Raw genomic sequence first — 23,183 nt, forward strand, 5'->3', positions numbered from 1 at the left:
AGTGTTTGCTGAGCCAGTCTCTAGAGTCTTTAGACTGCCTCTTTGTGGTGATTTTTCTATCAATTCCTCTCTGAGAAATGATCCCAGGCTGAGTTGATAATATCATCCATTTCTCACTTTTTTCAATCAGCAGCTTGTCTGAATAGGACAAGTCAGAGCTATTGAAATGATCCTTACTATCTTCTCATCTTGAGCCTTTCTAGGTGTTTACTTCAACCTTGGCTCTAACTGATCAATGATTCGCCTACATGCGATCAGATCATCCTGAAATGGCTCCTTCAGTAACCAATGATTTCCCTTCATTAAGATATCACCAGTTGTATTTTTTATATAATGTTGTTTGGTCTTCACCATATCCAGTGCCTTCCACCTTTTTTCTTGAAGAAAGCATTCATGATATATGAGCGAAGCCTTTGAGTGATCTATAACCTCTGGCCTCTTTCAATTCTTAATTCAAGATCAGATTTTCCAACACTTTTCACTATGCTTTCCTGTGCTCACCTTCACATTAACCTTGCTAAATGTCAAGGTTTATGCTGACTTGATTTGAACACTCTGTCCAATTCCTCCTAAGATGTCTTTACAAGATGTTGAGGTGTATGGGGTGTTCAGGACAAGAACCTCTGGCGTGAGGGCTGCTCATCCACCCTTTGGTGTCTGCCTGTAATCCAACTCTCATCTGTGCCTCCGAGAAGCTGTAGCATGCACAGTGGCCACACCCTGGAAAAACCCTCTGGGCAAACAGGCTAATTGAGTTTGAGGGTAAATGACAGGTCTCAAACCCTTTGGTGAGTTAGGGGACCATGAGAAGCATGTGAAGATTTCCCCTAGTGGTATGGGCGGATGCTAGTGGTTTGTTCCAATGGCCATGAAAGTGGCCGAAGCAGGTACTGTAGAGGACTTAAGAGCTTGATCAGAGATGGAAGACTCTAAGGTCATCCAATGCATCCAAAGGCTATAGCCAGTCATCTACACTTTTGTCTTGACATTGGACTCCAATAACTCTGGAAGAGAGAGTGAGGCTGACCTATGCAACTCTACCTCATTTAAATCCAATTCACACACGAGTCAAGACATCATTCCATGATGTCATTGGTCCTCCTTGAAAACAAATGACAAACAAAAACAGCAGGAACTGTTGGGGGCATAGCTGAAATTGACTTTCTAGTGATCTCTGTTTGCTTAGACTCTTCACGAACAATGAAAGGCAAGATGACCGACTGTCTCATGAGATGATGTTTCTTCCTATCTTTCCATGCCAATGAAACCAAAGCTACTAACTCATTTATTTATTTTGCCATGAAACATTTTCCCATTTATTTCGGTGGATAGAGTACTAGACCTGGAGTCAGGAAGACCTGAGTTCAAATCCAGCTTCAGACAATGTGCAACCCTGAGGAAGTCACTTCATTTCTGTCTGCCTCAGTTTCCTCGTCCATAAAACAAGGATAAGGAAGGAAATAAGCATTTATTAGAGTTAGGTAGGTGGCTCAGTGGGTAGAAAACTGGGCCTGGAGTCAGGAAGACCTGAGTTCAAATCCAGCCTCAGATGATCACTAGCTGTGTGACCTTGAGCAAGTCACTTAACTTCTGTTTACTTTAATCCACTAGAGAAGGAAATGGCAAACCACTCCAGTATCTTCACCAAGAAAACGCCATATGAGGCCATGAAGAGTCAAATATGACTGAAAAACAGCAAATAATTATAAAGTACCTACTATGTGTCAGGCGCAATGCTAAGTGCTTTACAGATACTATCTTATTTGATCCTCACAACCACCCTGGCAGGTAGGTGTTATTATTATCCCTATTTTATAGTTGAGGAAACTGAGGCAAACAGAGTTAATCCAGGGTCACGCAGCTACTAAGTGTCCGAGGCTGGATTTGAACACAGGCCCAGAACTCTATCCAAGTGTCATTTAGCTGCTGCTAATAATAGCAACTATGTCCCAAGGTTGTTGTGAAGTGTCGTGTGAGCCTTAAGGTGCTATCTAAATGCTAGCTACCATCATCATCATCACCAACAGTAGTGAGAATGTCAATATGGATGTTGTTCAATTCATCTATTGCTGTACCTACTTCTTGATCATTAATTAACCCCAAAGAAGCACTTATTAAACACCTACTATGTGTCCATCACTATGCTAAGCACTAGAGGTATAAGGAGAAATGTGCATTGATCCCTGCTCTCAAAGAGCTGACATTCTAATAGAAGGTTTCAACATTCAAAGAGGAGTCGTGTTCAGGGAAGTCACTTTTGGTCTAGGTAGTGACAGGGATTGGAGTGAAAGCATAAAGCAGTGGATTTCCAATCCTTCCTTGGGAGCAATAAGAATAATTATTTGAGGTTATTTTTTTTCCAGAGCAAGAACAAAACATGGGGATGGAGGGGACGGGGAGAGGTAAAAAGAGGTTTGACGTGACAGACAGCAATATGGCCACAGAGTATGGGACCTGAAGTCCTGGTAGATGCCTGGGTGGGATGGAACACATGGTCTGGGGCTTGATATTAGAGTTAGGTGAATTACTAACTCACTCACCTCTCCAATAATCAAAATGCTGACACTTAGAGAACTTACAGTTAAAGTAGGATTTGTAGGCAGTCTATTTGTAGGCAGTCTCTTTTCCTTAGCACCCCTATTGTGCATAACTGGAGAGAGGCATGGGGGACTAAGGATCCTTGTGTACTGTTGCCCTACTTCATGGCATGCATCATCTAAGAGCTCCTTGCTTCCTAGCCAACCTGTGGGGAGTGTCTCAGACCTTGGTGAGGTTGACCTTTTGGGCAATGGCCATGGCCCATCACAGAGCCCATACATAGTCCATGACTTTCTTGTAGGCAGCTGGTATAGCCTCCAAGAAACTAGGGAACCCTACATTCTATGACAAGACAGCATTTTCAAATAATAGCTGCTTATAAATATTTGTTGAATTGAATTGAGTTAAATCTTTTGAGACTAAGTCTATCCTCTCCCAGCTTCTCTGAACACCTTCTGCAGAACTCACCTTGGTCTGGACTAAGTTCTCAAGTTCTTTTGGTTTAGGAGTGGAATTAATGTGCATTGTTATCACACCCTTATCAGGGCTTGTTTTCCAATTGGAATTTGGTGACTACCAAAGTTCTATGATAGACATGCTCTTAGGAAGTCCCATTCTTCATATGGGTCAACTGAGGCAGAAGACGTTTGAATGCTGACATGTTACAACTGAGGCCAGGAGGTTTTGTGACATTTTTGTCAAGTTTTTGACCCTAGACCCAGCGTAAACAAAGCCAGGAGGAGAAGATATCTCAGGATCCTGATGATTAAGGGGCACCTTGGTTCAAGCCCAGAAGGGACTCCATTCTTTCTGCTCTCTCCCCAGCCTGCCCCAAGTCCAACACATGCATTGAAGTTGGGCAACTTTCATAAATGAAGGGAGACCTGGACAGGGAGATGGGGCACTTCAAAACAAGTAGCCAGGAAGTGAGATGAGTCCATTTCAAGTAGTTCAGAGTTTTATTATAAATACAAACTTTTTTCTTATTATACGCCTTACTCCTATTTTACCAACAACAACAACAAAAACCATTCATGTCAGCTAAATACAACTCTGTATGTGCATGTGCATACATGTGGGTGGATGTGCCTGTGGGTGTGGTGTATGTATGCATGTGTGCATGTATATGTTTGCATGTGTGTGTGTGTGTGTGTGTTGGGGAGAGGGCCTGCCTGGCCAGAACATTGGTTTTCCAAACCTGAAACCAGACGATTTTGGAGGCCAGGGTTGCAGAACACTTCACTCTGGCCCTATGGGAGGGGAGGTAGTAGAGAAGAAAGGGAGGAGGACAGCTAAAAATTGATGCCATTGCCACTGGAAGAAAAGTAGGGGCTGTTCATCAGGGGTCCACTGGATGTTGAGCTAAACCTGCAAGAAAGAACAGTTGATCTAATGAGATCCCCTTCCATCACCAGCCCAGCATTTACTGAAGTTCTCATTTGAATTGGGTAATCATCAAAGTCTTGGGACAGGCATGGAGATGGGAATCCTCTAGACAGGCTCACATCTGAGTGCCAGCAAAAGCCCAAGATAGTATTCTGATCAAAGTAAAACAATTAAAAGGAGCCTTGTATTTGCTTTGCTGGAGAAAGACCCTTCTGACTTGACCAGGGTCTTCCCAGGTCCATCTTTGTAGGCTTAAGCCATCAGAGAATCATTGGCTTGGTTCACATAACAAAAGCTGGAAGAAATCTTGGACATCCACCCCCTGATTTTTACCAATAAATAAACTGAGGCCTGGGGGGAGATGACTTCTCCAGGGGTCACAGAATGTTAATACCAGAGGAAGGACTGGAACCTGGTTCTCTTCATTCCCAGTTCAGTGTTCTTTATGCTATCCTTCACCTCTATACCCAGGACCTTGTAGATGGGTCCCAACCCAATGTTTAGGTAGGGTTGATGGGCTAGGAAATACCAGAGTATTGGCCACATTCCTGAACCCTCTGAATCTCCCACCATCCCCAGGAGACCACCGACTCAGCAGGCTAGAGAGTTCTTGGGCTGCTATTTCTAAAAACAGTATTCTCGCTCATGGAATCTCAAATCAAAGGAGAGCTCAGGCTCAGATTCAGACAAAGGGATACTTCCTTGAGGTGAGTTTAGGGAGACAATAAGATTTCCTGACCTTTCTACGTCCTTCCCTTCCTCCTTACAAAACCCCATACTACAGTTCATTTCCAGGGCAATAAGTATGAACCGAATACCTACTGTGTACCAAGCCCTGGGTGTTATGGAGATGACAAGAGAAGGAAAGAGTCAGCCCCTGCTCTCAGGGAGTTCCTAGTCTAGTAGTGTTGGTATGGCTTCCACATGGAAAACAATTAGACATTATGACAAGGTTGGCTTGGATCATTGCTAAATTATATACTAGATATGATGCAGGTGTGAAGCATCAAGGAGTCAGAAAGAAGAGAGAACGGGATAGGCTCAAGTGGCTAAAAGAGGCTTCGTGGAGGAGGCAGGACATGGCATGAGCCTTGAAGGATGATTGGATTTGGATAGATAGAGGAAGAAGAGCAGTCCAGGGAGGGGAAAATCTTAAGCAAAAACAAGAATAAGCCCACTGTGGTCACTTTCCACTGCCCTGAGAAAATTAAGAACTTCTGGTCTAAGCTCCCTCAGTTTCCCACTTTTGCCTCCTCTCCATTTCAACATATATATTTGTTTTACTCACTCTTTCCTCCTTATGTTGTCTCAAAGGAAGTAGCATCAAGAAAAAAAGGCTTTCCTCTCTCTACCTGCTTCCTTAATAACATTCCCCTCCTTCCCTCTGGGACTTTTTTCTGGTGGTTCTTCCTCTCCTTCATCACTGAATCACAAAGTTGGGGGAGGAGACCTCTGAAACCAACTTGTTCACCCCATTTTTTTTTACCAAATGTGGTAAAAAACCAGATTTCATTACCAGGTTTCACTGGTATTGGAACTTTCTCATGATGAGTAAATTCCCTCTACAAAACAGATCAGTATCTTCTCTGCAAAGGGTAGTCTTGGAGAGCTTCCTGGGGCACTGAGAGGGTGTGACTTGCCCAAGGTCACACAGCTGGCATGTGTTGAACATGAGGCTCGAACTCAGGTCTTCCTAATTCAAAGGCCAGTCATACCACTGACCCTCCTTCAAGCTATATCAGGAGAAAAAAACCTCTTTACAATGCACCCAGTAAGTGGTGATTCAGTATTTGGTTGAAGCCCTTAAGTAAGGTAGACTAACCACTTACTGAAGCAGCCATTCTACCTTCAATAACTACTTAAGTTTTTCCTCTGACAGGCTTAAATTTGCCTCTTTGTAACTTCCTTCTGTTGTTCCTAGTTCTGCTTCATAGGGCCAAGCAGAACACCTCTCATCCCACTCTAATCTAGCTGGCCAAATATTGGAATCACCCAGAGGTATAGAGTTGGAAGGAGCAGAAGCAAGTCACCAAATCCAAGCCATATCCAAAAAAAGAGTCTCCCCCTACAAGAAACCAGACAGGTGTGCACCCCAACTCTCTCCACTGGAAGACCTCCAAGGAAGGGGAACCCAGTACCAACCAAGGCAGCCTATTCTATTTTGGAATAGTTCTACTCAGTCAGGAGTTTTCCAACATCAAGCCTAAATTCTCCTAAATCCTCCAACTTCTGTCCATTACTCCTACGTCTTTTCTCTATAGTCAAACATAAACAAAGCTAATCTACCAGACAACTTGAAAACAACTATCATGATCCCTTGTATCTTCTTGTCCCTAGGTTAAACAGCCTTACTTCCTCCAACTAACTTATGTAGGACAAACTCAGTCTTCACCACCCTAGTTGTCATCTTCCAGACATTCTCCATTGTAATGATGTCCTTAAATTAAGCTTCCAGGAAGAGAACCCAATATTCCAGATATGGTCTGAGGAGGGCAGAATAAAGGACCACCACCTCTTTATTCTACCAAGTTATGCCTCTTCCAGTGTAGCTCAAGACTGAAATCAAATTTTTGGCTGTTATATATTTCCCATGCTTGACCTGCAGTGAACTTGTAGTATGCCAAAGGCACCAGGTCTTTTACAGAAAAAACCCCAAAACTGTTGTCTAATCTTGCCTTGCCATTCTTGTACTTGTGAATTCAACTTTTTGAACTCAAATATATGACTATATGAGGCAGCAGTGGCTCAGTGGATAGAGCTCTGGGCCTAGAGTCAGGAAGATCTGAGTTCAAATCCAGCCTCAGATACTTCCTAGCTGTGTGACCTTGGGCAAGTCATTAACCTCTGCATGCCTTAATCCGCTGGAGAAGGAAATAGCAAACCACTCCAGTATCTTTGCCAAGAAACCCCCATGAACAGTATTGGCATGCTGTGGTCTATGAGGTCACAAAGAATCAGACATGACTGAATAACAGTATGACTTTATATTTATTTATATTCAATTCCACCATCATAGTTTTAATCCAAAGCTCTGAACTGTCAAGATCTTCTTGGGTTCTGACCATCATCTAAATTGTGAGCTATTCCTCTCAGCTTTGTGTCTACTGATAATTTGCTATATATGTCATCTATACTTTTATCCAAATTATTCATAAATCTGTTTAACAGCACCAGGTCAGCACAAATCCCTGTAACTCTCCACTGGGGGCTTCCTTCCAAATTGACAAGGAAAAATAATGGTCCCCCTTTGAGTTCAACCACTCAACCAGTTCTGAATCCAACCATTGTCCTACCACAAGGCCCCTCCTTGTCTAGCCTTCCCACTGGAATAGCTTGAGATACTTTATCAAACATTTTGCTAAAATCTAGATTATCTATCCCTCCAGCATGCACTTATCTACACGCTTAGCTTCCCTGACAAATAAAGGAAATCAAAAGTGCATGACTTGATCTTGATGGAGTCATGCAGGTTCTTTGAGTTCACTCCCTTCCTTGATATCCAGGAGCTACCTCTTTAAGAGGGCACTCTGCAGTTCTGTTGGGAAACAGTCCGTCGCATCAGCCTCTAGTTTGCAGACTCTCTCCTATTTTGAACATCGGGACATTTACCCTTCTCCGGTCCTTCTGCACCTCCCCCATTCTCCATGGTCTTCCAAATATCACTGACAGTGACTTAGCAATCACATTCACCCCTTCTTTCAGTTCCCAAGGATACAGCTCATCTGGGTCGGGTGACTCGAATTAGTCAAGGGTAGCTAGTTCCACACTTGTCTTGGGTATCAGCTGCCTCTTAGGCATTTTTGTTCTGTCCATTCTATTCCAAAGGCCATTCTCTGGGGCAGAGAAAAAGGAAAAATAAGAATTAAGGGCCCTTCCTTCTCTTTGTTGTCAGTCATCATCTCATCTACTGCAAGCACTGGTCCTATCATTTCTTTAATCTGCTTTCTTCTCCAACATAGCGCCCCTCCCTCCAATCCATTTTTTGTTGTTATCAGTTTTCCTCACCAGCTTGAGTTTATTCTGAGTTTTAGTGCACCTGCCAGTCTTTTTACAAAGCTGCACCATGCTTTTGTAGCCATCTTCTGTTACTTGTCCTTGCTTCCACCTCCTGTACATTTCTTTTTAAAATATAAATTGGTTGGTAAGTTCTCTGTTACATCCATACTGATCTCTTCAGACAACTCCCATTTTCCCTCTTCACTGGATTTGTTTCCCTTTGTGTCTTCAGAATCTCATTCTTAAATTTCTCATTCCTCTTTTACTGACTTCCTCTATAGAATTCTAGTCCATGGGCCCTTACTTATTCTTCCTCGGAACCTTTTGAAATCTGTTCTCCTTAAGTCTGAGGTGCATGTCATGATATGCCCGACTTTCCTTTCCTATATCACAAACTCTAAGAGGTAGGTAGAAATCACTTACCCCAAGGCCTCCATAACTGCCTCCTACCCCAGCAAACAATTCCCCCCCATTAGAATCAGATCCAGGGTAGAATTCCATCATTAATTCCTCCACCTTTCAAAAGATAACATTTTCATCGAAACAAGTCGCGAAATCATTATCAGCTCTGCTTTTGGCAGAAAGGGTGCCAATAGATGTCTGGATAATTGAACTGCTTCATTATTACCATATTATGCCTCTACGCCAAGCTTATAATCTCTTTCCCAAAATCATATGTTTATTCTTTCTGTACAGGTGGTCTGTAATATACCCTGATTACAAAATCATGTCAGTTTCTCCATTATCTTCACCCAGATGCCCTCCTACAGTTCCTGGATCTTCTCATATGGCTGTAGCTTCTTAATAATGCCCTCCCTTTTTTATTGCTAGTCTGTTTGAAAAAACAAACAATGTATACCCATCTAATGACTCATTCCAGTTGTGGGCTTCTTCCCAAATTTCAGTGACACATATGAGATCGAATTTGCCTCCTTGCCTTGGGCCTCTAGCTCATTTTACTAAATGTTTCATAAAATCAGCTAATATGTCCTTAATAAGGCTCCTCTTTTCCATTCTCGATTCCACATGGTATTTACACCAGATAAGGCTTTCGCCATTCTGATTACCTTACTTTAAACATTCTTGACCTTATGAATATCTTTCTGAAATTGTGGTGCCCAGAAGTGAACACAATACTCCAGATGCTTTATCATTTTAACCTCCTCTATTCAAATGTCTGAGGTCTCCCCATTATTAATAGGAGGAAAACTCCCCAATCTGCTAGTTCTCATTCTAATTCTCTCCTTCCCTTTACTCCACACTTGTAGAAAGAGTAAGCTAGATTCATTGTCTCACTTCCTTGCTATCCATCTATACCACACTCCTGAAACAGCTTTAATGTCAGTGATGACCTTCTATTGCTATATTCAATGGCCTTTTTTGGTTCCTCAGCCTCCTTAATGACTCTGCGCATTTGACACCATTAGTCAATCCCCCATATACCCTTTCTGAATTCTCTCTATTTCCCTGATTTCTGTGGCACTACACTACCCTCATTCCTTTCTTTGTCTTTGTTTCTGATTCTGATTCTTTTTCTTCTTTTCCATTAATATGTCTATCCCACAGGTTTTAATCTTTGGCCCTCTTCTCTTTCTTTTTCTACTCTTTCCCTTGGCAATTTCAGCCACAGCCATAGTCTCAGCTATCATCTCTATGCAGATAATCACTATCAATTTTACTAGCCGTGACTCATTTGCCAAACTGCAGTCCCATATTCCCATATGCTAGCTGGACTTTTCCACCAAGACCTCAAATTTAGCACATTCAAAATGAAACTCCTCATCTTCCTATGCGCCTCCCCCCTCCGCCCACAAAAAACACAATCGAGTACTTGCTCTTCCTCCTGACTTCTCTATACTTACTGAGGGAATGGGGCTATCTACCATCATCTTAGTCTCCTAAGCTGAAGTCTGAACCCACTTTTGATTCTTGATATTACTTCACCCCCTCCTCCTATCTCTGATCTGTCACCAAGTCCTATGGATTCTTCCTTTACAATGCCTCCCAAACCTTCCCTTCCTCTCTTCTCACAATGTGACTGCTCTAGTTAACTCCACTTCTTTCCTGGATCATCATAGCCGTCTCTTAGCTGGTCTCCCTGACTCTAGTATTTTCTCCCCAGTCCTTCCTTGCTGAAATAATCTTCCCAAGGAACAGATCTAACAAGTTACATTCCAACTCAAAATAATCCATAATTGCTTTTAGGGCTGAATCTTAGCCTGACATTCAAGACTCCCACCTCTCCTGTAGCTAACCTCTGCACTACAGCCAAATTGGATTATTTGACGTCTCCTGAACATACCTTGTGTTTTCTCACCTCTGTTGCTTTGTGATACCATTCCCTTCACCTCCAAAGCCCTTCTACCCCATCTCTATAGAAATCTTGCCCATTCATCAAAGTCTAGCTTAAACGCTGCTTCCTTCATGAGGCTTTCTGTGATGGCTCTGATCAGCAGTGACCTCTCCCTCCTCTGCAACTCTTTCTTCATACCTATCCATGGGAATTTTGCACATGCTGCCTTGAATCTGAGTTTTACCTTATTTCATCTCCCTTCTTAAAGTACATGTTCTATTGGCATCCACAGAGTATCAAGATTTCTAGGGGACAGCCCCAAATGTTGGGTGGAGCCCCTGTGGAGGAATGAAGGCATGATATAAACAAGACTCAGGATGAGAGGGCATGGATGGTTTGTGATATGCATCACTGAAGAAAGTAGCTACATTGATGAGACCACAGATCCTTTAACACATCCAAGTATTAAACTGTAGGCTTTTTGAGGGCCAGGACTGTTCATATTCATCTTTGTATCCTCTGCAGAGTCTAGCACAGTGGTGGGCACAAAGATGGTGAATGAATGAATTGAAATTTATCATTGCTGCAGGGGAGGATACATATTGAAAAGAAGGAAGAAAGACTTAAGTGATAATAGCTAGCATTTATAGAGTGCCTTAAAGTTTGCAAAGTGCTTTATAAATATTACCTCATTCGATCCTATCTTGGGAGATAGATACTGTTATCAGTCCCATTTTACAGATGAGGTTGTGATTACACAGATTACACAGATAGTAAGTAGCTGAGGCTCAGGTCTTCCCCCCAAGGCTTCCATGGCCTGAGACCCAAACTCAGCTCTTGCTGATTCCAGGACTGGTGCACTATCCACTGTGTTACCTGGCTGCCTCTAGGTAGGGGCAAGTTGTTTAAAAGCTGTGAATGTTGAGATAAGAAATTTGGATAAGATCCTAAAAGCAAGGAGAACTATTGCAGGGTCTTCAGAACAAGAGTAACATAAGAAAGAATAATCTGGAATCTACGTGGAGGGAAGAATTAGACAGGGGAGAGAGACGAGAGCTAAGGACACCAAACAGCATGTTACTGTGATGCTCTGGGTATGGTGTGATAAAGGCGTGGTTCTAGTCACCTCTTCTCTGTGAAGTCTTCCTTGACCATCTATAAAATGTAGGGTTGGGCATAGTTGATGTCTATGGTCCCTTTCAACTCTAAAATTCGATGCTCCTTGCCCAGCCCGTGACAATGTTTCTTTCCTGAGCTCTCATCACACTCACAATCTATGCTCAGAATTTTGTACTTAGCTATAGTCTGCCATGTAATGCTTTGTATTATAGATTTCTTGTTATACTTCTACAGCTGGGCTGGGCGCTCCTATGGGCATGGGCCATATCCACCCTTCTGTCTCCCCATAGCACCCAATAAAGACCTTGACTTCAGACACCATTTTACTGCACTTATACCAGCCACAAAAACCCTCTAGGGAAGCCTGCCTGTGGACTAGCCACACCCTCTGGGATACCATTTGGTACCCTGCCCAGAACTGTTTGTCTTTATAAGAGTTCTACTATTGTCGCAGTGTCCCTACCTCCACCCCAAATGGTTCCATCCCTTACCCCCCAGATAAATGCAGTGTTGGACCAGGGTGGATTGGGAACATACCCATAAGCTTGGGGGAAGAGGTACTGTGGCCCATCTCCTGCCATGGGGGAAGGGTCACGGGGGCTTGTGGACAGCTTGGGAGGTGTCCTCTGTGGGTATGAATATCCAGGCTGGACAAAAGGGATGTAACTCAGCAAGGGGGTATACGATGATCTGAAAATCTGCTGTCCCATCTGCTGCGGGTTGTAGGGCGTCACCTGTCATCAGAAAAGAGAGAGGATCTCCACATTGGCAAGGTAGTTTCCACTCCCACCCCTCAGTTCCCTTCCCTGAGTCCCACAGACCACAGGCCATAAGTGTCCCATAGATTATATCCTAAAACCCACCAAAGGCCCTAGTTCACTTTCTGGTTTCTGTCATCACCAAATATAGCAGGTCCGATTTGCTCAACCTCAGTCTCTGTGAGTGCCAAATCAAACCAAAAATGGAGGCATGCTAAATTTATTTCATTCCACTTAGAATCTTGTCTCAAGATTAGAACTGTCCCCATGGACAAGGGCCATCGCATTCTATATAAGAAGGCAGAGAGACTTAGGGCCAAAGATGGGGTAAGGGGAAGGTGACCCAGCTGACATCTGTAAGAGTCTCCCCCACACCCATGTTTCCTCAGCACACGAGCTGGAATAAGCTTCAAAAAGCAAGCTTATAAATTAACTTCTTAAGACTAACTTAGTTGGGGGAGGGGGAACAGAAATGCTAGGACACAGGCCCCAGGGACTCATAGGTCACCACTAGGGGTAAGGTCAGGGAGGATGACTGGGCTGCAGTGGGGAGGAACTTACCTAGGGTGAGAAGGAGAGGAAACAGCTCATAGATAACGAATTACTCTTGCTAACTAGTTGCTATACTCAGGTGTTTCAATTTGCTAAAGGAGCAGAAGTGCTGTCATAACCCTCTAAATTTTAATGCCCTGGGACAAAGTTCTGATCATCTCACCCTAGTTACATCTCTGAGTCAAACATTCTACTGCCCCTTCCTCTCCCTTCCAAACCCCCCCTCCCCCAACCCCACCCGCACATATACAACTCCCCTGATTGGAAGTATTTAAAGATGTCATGTCCTGAAAAGGCGTGTGAATTCTACACAAAGAAGAGGCTGATGAGTGAGAGAGTGAAGTTACAGTTCAAGCTTCTCAGATGAGATACACGGCACCACCTGTCTTGTTAGTCCTATTTCCTAATGCTCTGTCCCACAGCCTTGAACATCTACTGCCTCCTTGCTTTTGCTTAGGCTGTTTTCTGTGACTGACATGTCCTCCCAGGGCCTCTTGGCCTATTGAATTCTTGCGATCTTTAAAGCTCCCCTCCAACGTCACCTTCATGAAGCCTTTTCCTGATTTCCCCTATCTGTATTAGCCTTAAGCATCAGGTCTTTGCATGTCTCTGGTGCCCGTGTTATGTAACATTGTATAATAGATTTATCTATATTTGTGTCTTATCCCCCTGCCTGATAATGGCTCCCACAAGGACAGGGCCTAGCACAGTTTTCTGTACATAGGACATACTTAAGACATATTTTCTGTTAAAGTCATAAAAGCATAGGGAGGGGTGTGCCCACTATGAGTGTAGCTTCCTGGCTTTTGGAAGGGCTAAGGTTCATGACCACTTTGGCTTAAATGTGAAGGGCAGTATCGTACAAGGTCAGGCCTTCCTGGTGGATAGATTGGATGCTCTGACTTCAACGTTCACAAGCCCCAGAATACCTTCCCCAATCCATGGGGGCGGTTGGAGAGGCTGCTTTGTCTGTCACTGGTGTCCCGGGCTTTCTACCCACCTCCAGGAATCTCTTTTGGATAAGAATAGGGAGTAAGCTCAGCTGGGACAATCAGATCTATGGACCTAGCCTGGATCTTGACTTCATCTTCACAGAAACAGAGGATCACAGACCTGAAGCTAGAAGGGACTCCAGAAACCACTCAGCTCAACCTCTTCAATTTATAGATGGAGAAACTGAGGCCTGGAGAGACGAAGTGACTTCACTCACTCAAGGTCACAGAGGTTGTAAGAGCCAGAGGTGGGTCATAAAGTCAGGTCGACATGGTCTCCCCCATAGCAGTGTGTAACAATCCTGGACTTGGGAGTGGCAGATGCTATGGCCCTGGATGCGTGGCTATCACTTGAGGAATGCCCCACATTCATGTTAAGAAGACAAAAGGAGATAGAATTTGGGAGCCTCCACACCACAAGGTTTGCCCCTGCACTGTTCCCTCGAGTCTCACCTGCCCTCAGTGTCTGCCCAGAGCCAAGACGCTGGTGTGATCCAAGTCCCTCTGCTTCCTTGACGTGAGCGTAAGTTCAAGCAGAAGTGTTGTTGTAACTACTCTGCATTGCATCTCAGCTGTTCTAGTGTCTTGGCATGATAGAGACCCTCCTCAGAGGATGTTCCAGCATGGGTAAAATGCATGCTGTCCCATCCACCCTCTCCTCCACAACCCACTGTGCTTCCTTCTGAAAACCAGAGATTTCACCATCCCCAAGGATTTCTGGGCCCCCACTTCCGCTTCTACCATCTGCTACCTCCATCTATCTGCAGCAGTGTGAGTGCGCTGGGGGATCATAGACATCCCACAGCAATAATAATAAAGACAATAATATAATAATTCACATTCCTAAAGAGCTTTACAGTTACAAAACCAGCAAAGTATCATAATCTCCATGTGACTGATGAGGAAAAGGAGTGGCAGTGACTTGCTTAAGGTCACACAACTAATCATTCTCAGAAGTGGGATTCACCCCAGGGATGCTGACTCCAAGCGTGGCACTCTTGCTACTGTGCTATGGATGGCCAGACCAAGCCCTAAGCCCCACCTGGGGCTAGAAGTTCAATGTTAGACAAAACCATGAGTAGTCAAAGGACAGATTCAGGGTGAGAGGAGCGAGGCAGCACGGGGCATCCCTGGCTCTGGCACACAGCAGGCACTGAAGTCAGTGAGTAGTCAGATGTCATCGATCCTGCCTGGATGCTCCGGTGAGGATGGCACAGCCCTCACTCACTACGGAGAACATCCAAGGGGCAGCCTGGGTCTACAGTGGGCTGCCAATCATGCCCTGGGGACTCTGGATGAATCTCTGAACCATATCTTGGAGAGGGACAATGGACTCCAGCTTTGTGGCACCTGGAATTCTCTTGGCATTCCATACCCTATGCCCATGAGTGACCAGGGAAATGAAGGCAAAGAAGTGTGGGGGGTGGGAAGGAGAAAGAGAGGGCTGTGTTTGTGTTTGTGACTATGTCCAGATGTCTGTAGGTCTGGGCATATGTATTTGTTTCTACGTATGTGTCTAAGCTGTATTTGTGTTTATATCTATGTTGGTGTCTATCAAAGTCCAAGTCTGTGTCTGAATATCTACAGGTCTAGGTATATATGTCTGTGACTGTCTGAGCCTGTGTCTGTATCTATGACTGTGTTTGCATCCATGTCTGAATGTCTGTAGGTCTGGGCATATGTGTCTGTTTCCGTGTATGTGTCTAAGCTGTATCTGTGTCTGTGTTTATGTCTGTGTTGGCATCTCTATCTAAGTCCAAGTCTGTGTCTAAACATCTACAGGTCTGAGTGTATATGTCTGTGACTGTCTGAACCTGTGTCTGTATCTATGACTGTGTTTGCATCCATGTCTGGATGTCTGTAGGTCTGGGCATATGTGTCAGTTTCCATGTATGTGTCTAAGCTGTATCTGTTTCTGTGTTTATGTCTGTGTTGGTGTCTCTAAGTCCAAGTCTATGTCTGAACATCTACAGGTCTGGATGTATATGTCTGTGTCTGTGTCTGTCTGAGTCTGTATCTGTATCTATAACTGTATTTGTATCCATATCTGAATGTCTGTAGGTCTGGGTGTATGTGTCTCTATCTCTGCCTCTACCTGTATCTGGATGTCTAACTATCTAGATGTATATGTCTATGTCTCCAAAATAACCTGGGGGAAATCGTGAAGTCTGCTAAGTTTTCTTCAGTGCCTTGAGCTTTTCTTTTCATTTCCCTCCCCTTCCCCAACATCCTGTTTTGCCTACAATAACTGTACCCCAACCCAACCTGGGAACAAGATTTTCTGATAAAGTAAATCTTTAATGGGGAGGCAGGTAATGTGCTTTAGTCGTTGGACAAAGAAGGACGGGAGAGAAAAAAGGAGGGAGGAGAAATTTTTAAGTAGGAACCTAGAAGCCTTAACTCAAATATCAAAAATCACAGAACCATAGAAGATTAGAGTTGAAAGGGCCCTTAGAAATAGAATATGAAATGTCAGAGCTGGAAGGAGCCTTAGGCTATAGAATACAGAATGTTTGACCAGGGAGGGATTTCAGAACATTGCATGGTAGAGCTGGGAGCATCTGGGACAGAGGTAGAGAACTTGTAGCCTTGAGGCCACATGTGGACCTCTAGGTCCTCAAGTGCAGAACTTTGACTGAGTCCAAACTTCACAGAACAAATTCCCTTAATAAAAGGATTTGTTCTGTAAAACTTGGACTCCATCCAAAGGCCGCACCAAATGACCTAGAAGGCCACATGTGGCCTCGAGGCTGAAGGTTCCCCATTCCTAATGGGGAGATCAAAGAGTTCAATGCCATTAATATACAGAGGGAGAAACTGAGGGAATTGCCTGAATTAAGAGTTGGCCCCTGGTTTTCTGGCTCCTAAGAGCACGACAGAAGGGAGGGAATATTGTACTTGGGATCAAGAGACTTGGTTTGTAGACCCATTTCGCTTACTCTGTGACCTTAGGCAAATCATCTCACTCCTCTAAATTATGTGTCCTTGCTCATAAAATGAGCACAATGGTTCCTGACCTAATGATGTCACAGGGCTACAATAAGAATCAAATTAATTAGTGAATAGGAAATTGCTTTGGAAACCAGCTCTCCATCTGCGTGGTTATATTCCATAGCCCTCAGAAACAGATTTGTGATCAACATATTCTCAAGCCTCTCAAATCTCTCCACACCAGAGACTGTCTGCTCTGTCTCGGTACAACACTGGACCAATTGCCTTTCTGGGTCTCTCTGTATCTGAGAGTTTGTGCCTGTCTTTCTATCTGCCTGCCTGTCTGTCAGTCTGTGCACCTGGCTCTCTTTGCATGTCAGTGTTTCTGAGATAATTAGTGTGCCTGTGTGTAGGGTTCAAGGGTGGGGAAGGGGAGGGGATGAGCAGAGGGAGCCGGAGAACAGCAAGAGGAAAGATAGACAGACACACAGATGGAAGGTGGGGCTGGAGGGCTGCCTGGAAGCAGTGGCTGAGCACACCTGTCTGGAGTAGCATCCCAGCTGGGGGTGCAGCGCCTGGGGATAGGGCATCCGTGCTCTCTGCTGATACAGGCCCTGGGGGAGAGAGGGGAGAAGAGACTCAGCGCTGGGTCTGTTGGGGAGGGGGAGGGGAGAGGGGAGTGAAGAGGAGGCAAAGGGGCTGGATCTGGACTGCCAGGGGCCTGGCCGCAGTGTGTGTAGGCACCAGGACTCCAACAGGGCAAAGAGGTTCTAAACCTGGGACTCTAGAAACTTCTGGGCCAGTGACCTTGCATCATTGCCTTGCTCAAGAGCCTACTCTGCCTCCCCATTGTCCAATGAATCAATGCAAACTCTCCAGGCTGGCCCTGTGATCCTAGCATCATCATCCCTTCTCTGCAGGCTCCCCTGATGTACCTGTGAGCCCTCCAGCCCCATACATAGGATATAGAGATGGGAAAGCAGGAAAGATCCCTAATTTTACAATGGAGGAAACTGAGGCTTATGAGAGGCCAATAACCTGCTGGCAGTCATTAGTAGGGTGACAGAGGTGGGCTCTGACTAGGTCCCCTTGCTCCAAATGGAGAGCCCTTCCCTCACTGCCATGCAACCTTCTCCTCATTCTCTCTCTTCTGCGGGTGGTCTCCCACTAGCTCTTATGCCTTCAATCTCATCCTTTTCTCCAACCAGGTCAAGGTGCTGACTTCCTCTCCCTCCCCCCAGCCCCACTCTCTAATTTCAGCCTAGGTCCCTGCAGCCCAAGGCTTCTGACAGAGACCTTGAGGTAGAAAGGTGACTGGGTGGAGTAACTCAGCCCTCTTCTCCAGTGCTTCCTCCCAAAACCAAGGACTGTACCTCAGCCCTCTGATCAGCCTTCCTCATTCCCACGAATACCTAAGCCCATGCTGCTTCTCCTACCCTCTCCATCTCTACCATTTTGAATCCTTATTTCCATGCCTGTCCCCCACGCCTGGAATGCTCTAGCTCCTCAGTGCCATACCCAGAAGCCCTGTTTCTTCTGAGCTAAGTTCAAGTGCTGCCTTCTATACCAGGCCTTTCTTAATCACCTCAGCTGCTAGAGAGTTTCCACTAAGTAACCTTTATTTTGTTCTGTAATATTGTTATATATGTACAATCATCCTCTCTCACATCCACAGAACATAAGGTCCTCAGAGGCAGGGATATTTGATTTTTGTCTTTTGTCTCCAGAGCCTAGCACAATGCCTGCCACAAAGTAGAAGAGTAATAAATGTTAATTGACTGAAAACCTACCTCAAAGATTCCCTCTCCCCAAAAGTTTCTCTTGCTGACCCCACATCCACTCACGGATCAGGTAGTATATTACTACAGAGCATTTGTTCATTGGCGTTGTTTGTCAGGGTTGTCAAGTCATTTCAGATATGGCTCCTGTCTTCCCAACTCTCTCACTATTCCTTGAAGTTGGTTACTCACTCTTAGTCAGAATCTCATGTGCTCCTCCCTGCACACAGTAGGTCCTCACCCAAACCCACTGTCTTATGTCTTTCTGTGTGTTTGGCCTAGATATTCTTTTCTATATCAGAGAACTAAGAGCACAACAGGAACTGGGGGGTAAACCACTTCCTTTTAGGTGAATTGACATCTATGTTGCTTTTCCAAGCTGGATAAAGAAATAGGTGCTCAATTAATCCTTATTGGTTGGTTGGTTGGTTTATCCATGAGAATTTATGGCAACTTTTTTTCTCATGAATACATTCACTTCTGTCATCTCATTTTTTTCCCTTATAACCCCTCTGAACCAAGAAGAAGTTCAAATTTATTCATTCATTCCTTCATTCAAGAAACACTCAATAAGCTGCTTATTTAGGCAAAAGCCTCTGCTAGGCTGAGGGAGATACAAAGATAAATATCTAAGACAGGGCCCTGCTGTCACAGTGTATTGCAGTGTATCACTGCGCTAATTTTACACATAGGGGAACTCAGGTTCAGAGCATGGAGGTGACTTGTTCAAGGTAACTCAGTGAGTGAATAGCAGATTCAGGGCTTGAATCCTGATTTCTCAGCTCTCAGCCCAGGGTGTTTGCAGACCAGGCCACACTATCTCCAGGAGTAGAGATTGGGATCTGAGGTTGTTTCCAGCTTTAACGTTGTAATTTCCATCACTTTCTGTGAGTAAGCTCTCCTGGATACTTCCTGGCTAGGTCAAAGGGCTCTGAAGAGTTGCATGGACCTGCCACAAAACTCAAAGGCCCAAGGCTCCCACCCTGGAAGCTGCCCAAAGCAGGAACAGCTTAAAGCAAGCTCAGATGACGAATGCCAAGGAAGACAAAGGACAAATGGATGATGATAGAAGGGATAGGACCAATAATGCATGACAGAGAGGAAGTAGAACCCCCTAACTCGCATTTTACTCCTGTCTTCTCAGTCAAGAAGCCTCCTGACCAGGAAAGAGAATAGAAATTATCAACAGGCAGTTGGGATGAGATGGGAAGGGAGCACCTAGCTGTCCTTGATGAGTTCAAGTCACTGGACCCAGATAAGCTGCATCTTGTAGCATGCAAAAATCTGATGGGGTGATTGCTGAGTTTCTTTGAGGAATTGTTTGAATGACCGTGCAGGAGGGAGATACTCCCACAGAACTAGACAAGGATCCATTTCCAATTTTCAGAAAAGAGAAATGAATAAAGTCTACCAACTCTAGACAGGGTGAGCCTGACTTTGATTCCTACCAAATTCTGGAATTTACAAAGATAAAAAGCCAGACAGTCCCTGCCCACAAAGAGCTAACAATTTATTAAGGGGATATGACGGATCTACACATAAGTATGATGCAAGGTAGAAAATGGTAAGAGGCAAGGGAAAATCAAGAGTGTTTTAGGAAAATCTGAGGACTCATGACTCAGGCTTGTCATATGAAGAGAATACAGTTAAGCCTTCCCAGATGGAAAGTGAATCAGAAGTGGTAGCCTTCTTTCCTTTGCTTGTGGTCACCAGCTAGGTCATGCCCTCATTACCTCTTGGCTATACTATCATAATAGGCTCCCAGCTGGTTTCCCTGATAAGCCATAATCTACATAGTGACAAATGCCAAATGATATTCCTAAGGAACAGATCTACCCTCACCTGCCTCCTGATCAAAAATCTTCAGTAGCTCCCTATGGCCTAGGCAGAGACTCTTAAACTTTTTTCACTCCTGACCCCTTTAGCACTTCTTAAACTATAAGTCACAACCCCATGGGGTCATGACCCATAGTTTAAGAAGCACTGGAAAATAAAATATAGACTCAGTAGCAAGGCACTGAAAGATTTTCACTATTTGGCTCTAATCTCTTCGATATTTTTCAAACACTCTGTGTTCTAGCCAAACTAAAGAGGAGAAATTTGGGAGTGGGAGTCAGGGTTGGGGATGAAGAAGTAGTTGAATATTTGTAAACATGAAAAATAGAAGGTATAGTTAAAGAATGTGAACTTGGAATCAGGAGAGACCTGGTGTTATGGTAATTAGGGGAGGACTTTTTTTGTTGTCTTCTCTTTTGGAATGCTAAGGCAGTCAAGTGTCTTTAATGAGTCTTGTCTTTGTTTGAACAGGGCAGGTAAAGTGGGACCTTTTGTTGTCTTTGTTTTGGAGTGCTTCTCAGCACTAAGGAATCTTTAATTGAATGAGTCTTTGATGACTTGCTTACTTCAAGGGAAGGCCTAGTTCACATGGGTTTGTATGGTTGTGATGCTCTCTGACCCTGAAGAAGTGTATATATACTCAGAGGTTAACGGTTTGCCTTTGGGGACACACTCATTGGAAGAGTGTTGGTGATTTGGCCAGATGAGACTCTGGGTAGCCGTTGGAACCCCACACCCCCGTCTTTGAAAACCCAGATGGTGGTGCTTGTCTCTCTGGTAACTATTTATTTCTTGGACGGACAGATAGAAGCCTATCTGCTGACTTGTGTTATTTTGCTCTGTTTATATAGTTTCTGTTTGTATTTGCTTTGAAGTTCAGGGTGCTGACTTTTTCCTCTGAGCTAAGTGAATGATATCTGTATGCTTAATTAAAGTGAGATTGTTAACTCCTTAAAACTGCTTTCCTTAGAAAAGTAAATCAAGGAGCAGCTAGGTGGAGCAGTGAGTAGAGCACCGGCCCTGGAGTCAGGAGGACCTGAGTTCAAATCCAGCCTCAAACACTTGACCCATTTACTACCTGTGTGACCTTGGGCAAGTCACCTAACTCCAATTACCCTGCCTTCCCCCTCCAAAAAAAGAGAGAAAAGTAGATTCAAGAATCTGTGCTAGCAGCCCTTCTGTGTGCTCTTGTTGCTGGCCTTTCACCTCCACAGCAGCTGCTAGCAACATTGTTGTTACACCTGGGTATGGATTTTATCTCTTACTCTTCATGAGCAAGTTATTTGGTTACTCTGAGCCTCAGTGTCCTCATTTGCAGAATAAGCATAATGAGACCTAGAATAGTTAACTCAGAAAGTTGTTGTGAGTATCGAATCAGATTCTATTCAACAACCATTAATTAAGTATGTACTATGCACTAGTTTTGTACTTTATGTAGTGTAAACACAGAGATAAAAATCACACAGTCTCAGCCTTTGATGAGCTGACGTTTTCCTGGGAAAACAATATGTATACAAATAAAGAATTCAAATAAATATATCCATAGTAACTTTGGGGTGGAAAGGAATGCTAATGAGCTGCAAAATTAAAAAAGGCCTCATGTAAGTGATAACACTCAGACTGAGCCTTCAATAGAACTAGAAATTCCCAAAGATGATGGTGAAGAGATAGGGAGAACAGTAGCATTGAGATTAAATAAAACTGAGGCTTCTAATCTCCACATAAGGATCCCTGGGGGTTGCATTGTGACTTAGTTTTAAAATGTAATATTGTCTATGTTTTATCATATTTTTATTTTATTTCATTAAGTAGTTCCAAGTTATATTTTAATCTGGTTCAGGTCTCACTTGGGAGTATTATGGGCCATGTGGAGTTTTTGCAAAGTTAGTGGACAGTCAGCCAGGAGCTAGGAGATTTAATGTACAGGGAATCGCACGTAGATCTGTTTGACTTAAACACGGTGTGGGAGGTGGAATATTGTGAAATTAGGCTGGAAACACTGGCGGGAACCAAAATGTGAAGGGCCTTGACTGTCAAAGAGAAGAGATTTTGTTCTGTCTTAGAGGCAAGAAGGAGCCAATGGAACTTCTTCAGTAGGGTCAGCCCTATGGTTTCAGAATATCCATCTGGCAGCCATGTGGAGGATGGATTTGAAAGGGGAGAGAAGAGAGGCTAGAATCAGGGAGACCATCTAGCAAGTTCTTGCAGTAGATCAGGTGGGAAGTGTGGAGGCCTGAATTAGGGTGATGGTCATGGCAGTGCAGAGAAGTAAATGAGGGATATGGTGGAATCGAACCTGGAAATGGCTTGGATATACGGAGTGAGAGAATAGGAAGAATAAAAAATGACACTCAGATTGTGAACCTGGGGACCTAGGAAGGATATTGGTTCCCTGGACAGAACAGGGAAATTAGGAAGGGATGTATTGAATTGAAGGGATATATCAGATTTCTATGGTACATAGAGATGGCGATGCCTAGTAAAGAATTGTTCATGCAGGACCAGAGCTCAGGAAAGAATAGAAAGCTGGATAGATATGGGAGTCATCTATAGAAGTGATTATTTGAACCTATGAGAGCTGATGAGATTCCCCGAGAGATAAAAGTATAGGGAGAAATGAGAAGAGGGCCTAGGGCAGAGCCCTGGGGTATAGCCAGAGTTAGTGGCTGTGACAGGGATGGCTATTCAGCAAAAGTGACTGAGAAGGATCAATCAGATGGGGTGGGGGTGGAATGAAGAGAGCAGTGTCACAAAAACCTAGATAGTATCTATGAAAAGAAAGGTTGTCAATAGTGGCAAATAACACAGAGGTCAAGAAGAATGGGAAAAGACTATTGGAATTAGTAATGAAAATCACTTATTAGGAGGTGGAGCCAAGATGGCGGCTGGTAAGCACGGACTAGAGTGAGCTCTGTACCCGAGTCCCTCCAAAAACCTATAAAAATGGCTCTGAACCAATTCTAGAATGGCAGAACCCACAGAACAGCAGAGGGAAGCAGGGCTC

General features: G+C 44.1%; 1 protein-coding gene across 2 annotated transcripts in view; it reads right to left on the reverse strand.

The window, feature by feature from the left end:
- Positions 1-3,481: 3,481 nt before the first annotated feature.
- Positions 3,482-23,183, reverse strand: part of C2H1orf94 (chromosome 2 C1orf94 homolog) — a 69,247-nt gene continuing 49,545 nt past the window's right edge. Inside the window, exons 5-7 of one of the 2 annotated variants that reach the window (XM_036742587.1) lie at positions 17,105-17,179; positions 11,870-12,066; positions 3,482-3,906 (exon numbers count right to left, since the gene is read on the reverse strand). In XM_036742587.1, the coding sequence (XP_036598482.1) occupies positions 3,831-3,906; positions 11,870-12,066; positions 17,105-17,179 (348 nt within the window). In that variant the 3' untranslated portion in view covers positions 3,482-3,830. The remainder of the gene's footprint in view (positions 3,907-11,869; positions 12,067-17,104; positions 17,180-23,183) is intronic. The other variant, XM_036742588.1, reaches the window with a different exon arrangement.

The sequence above is a fragment of the Trichosurus vulpecula genome, chromosome 2, assembly GCF_011100635.1.
Source record: "Trichosurus vulpecula isolate mTriVul1 chromosome 2, mTriVul1.pri, whole genome shotgun sequence".
NCBI lineage: Eukaryota > Metazoa > Chordata > Mammalia > Diprotodontia > Phalangeridae > Trichosurus > Trichosurus vulpecula.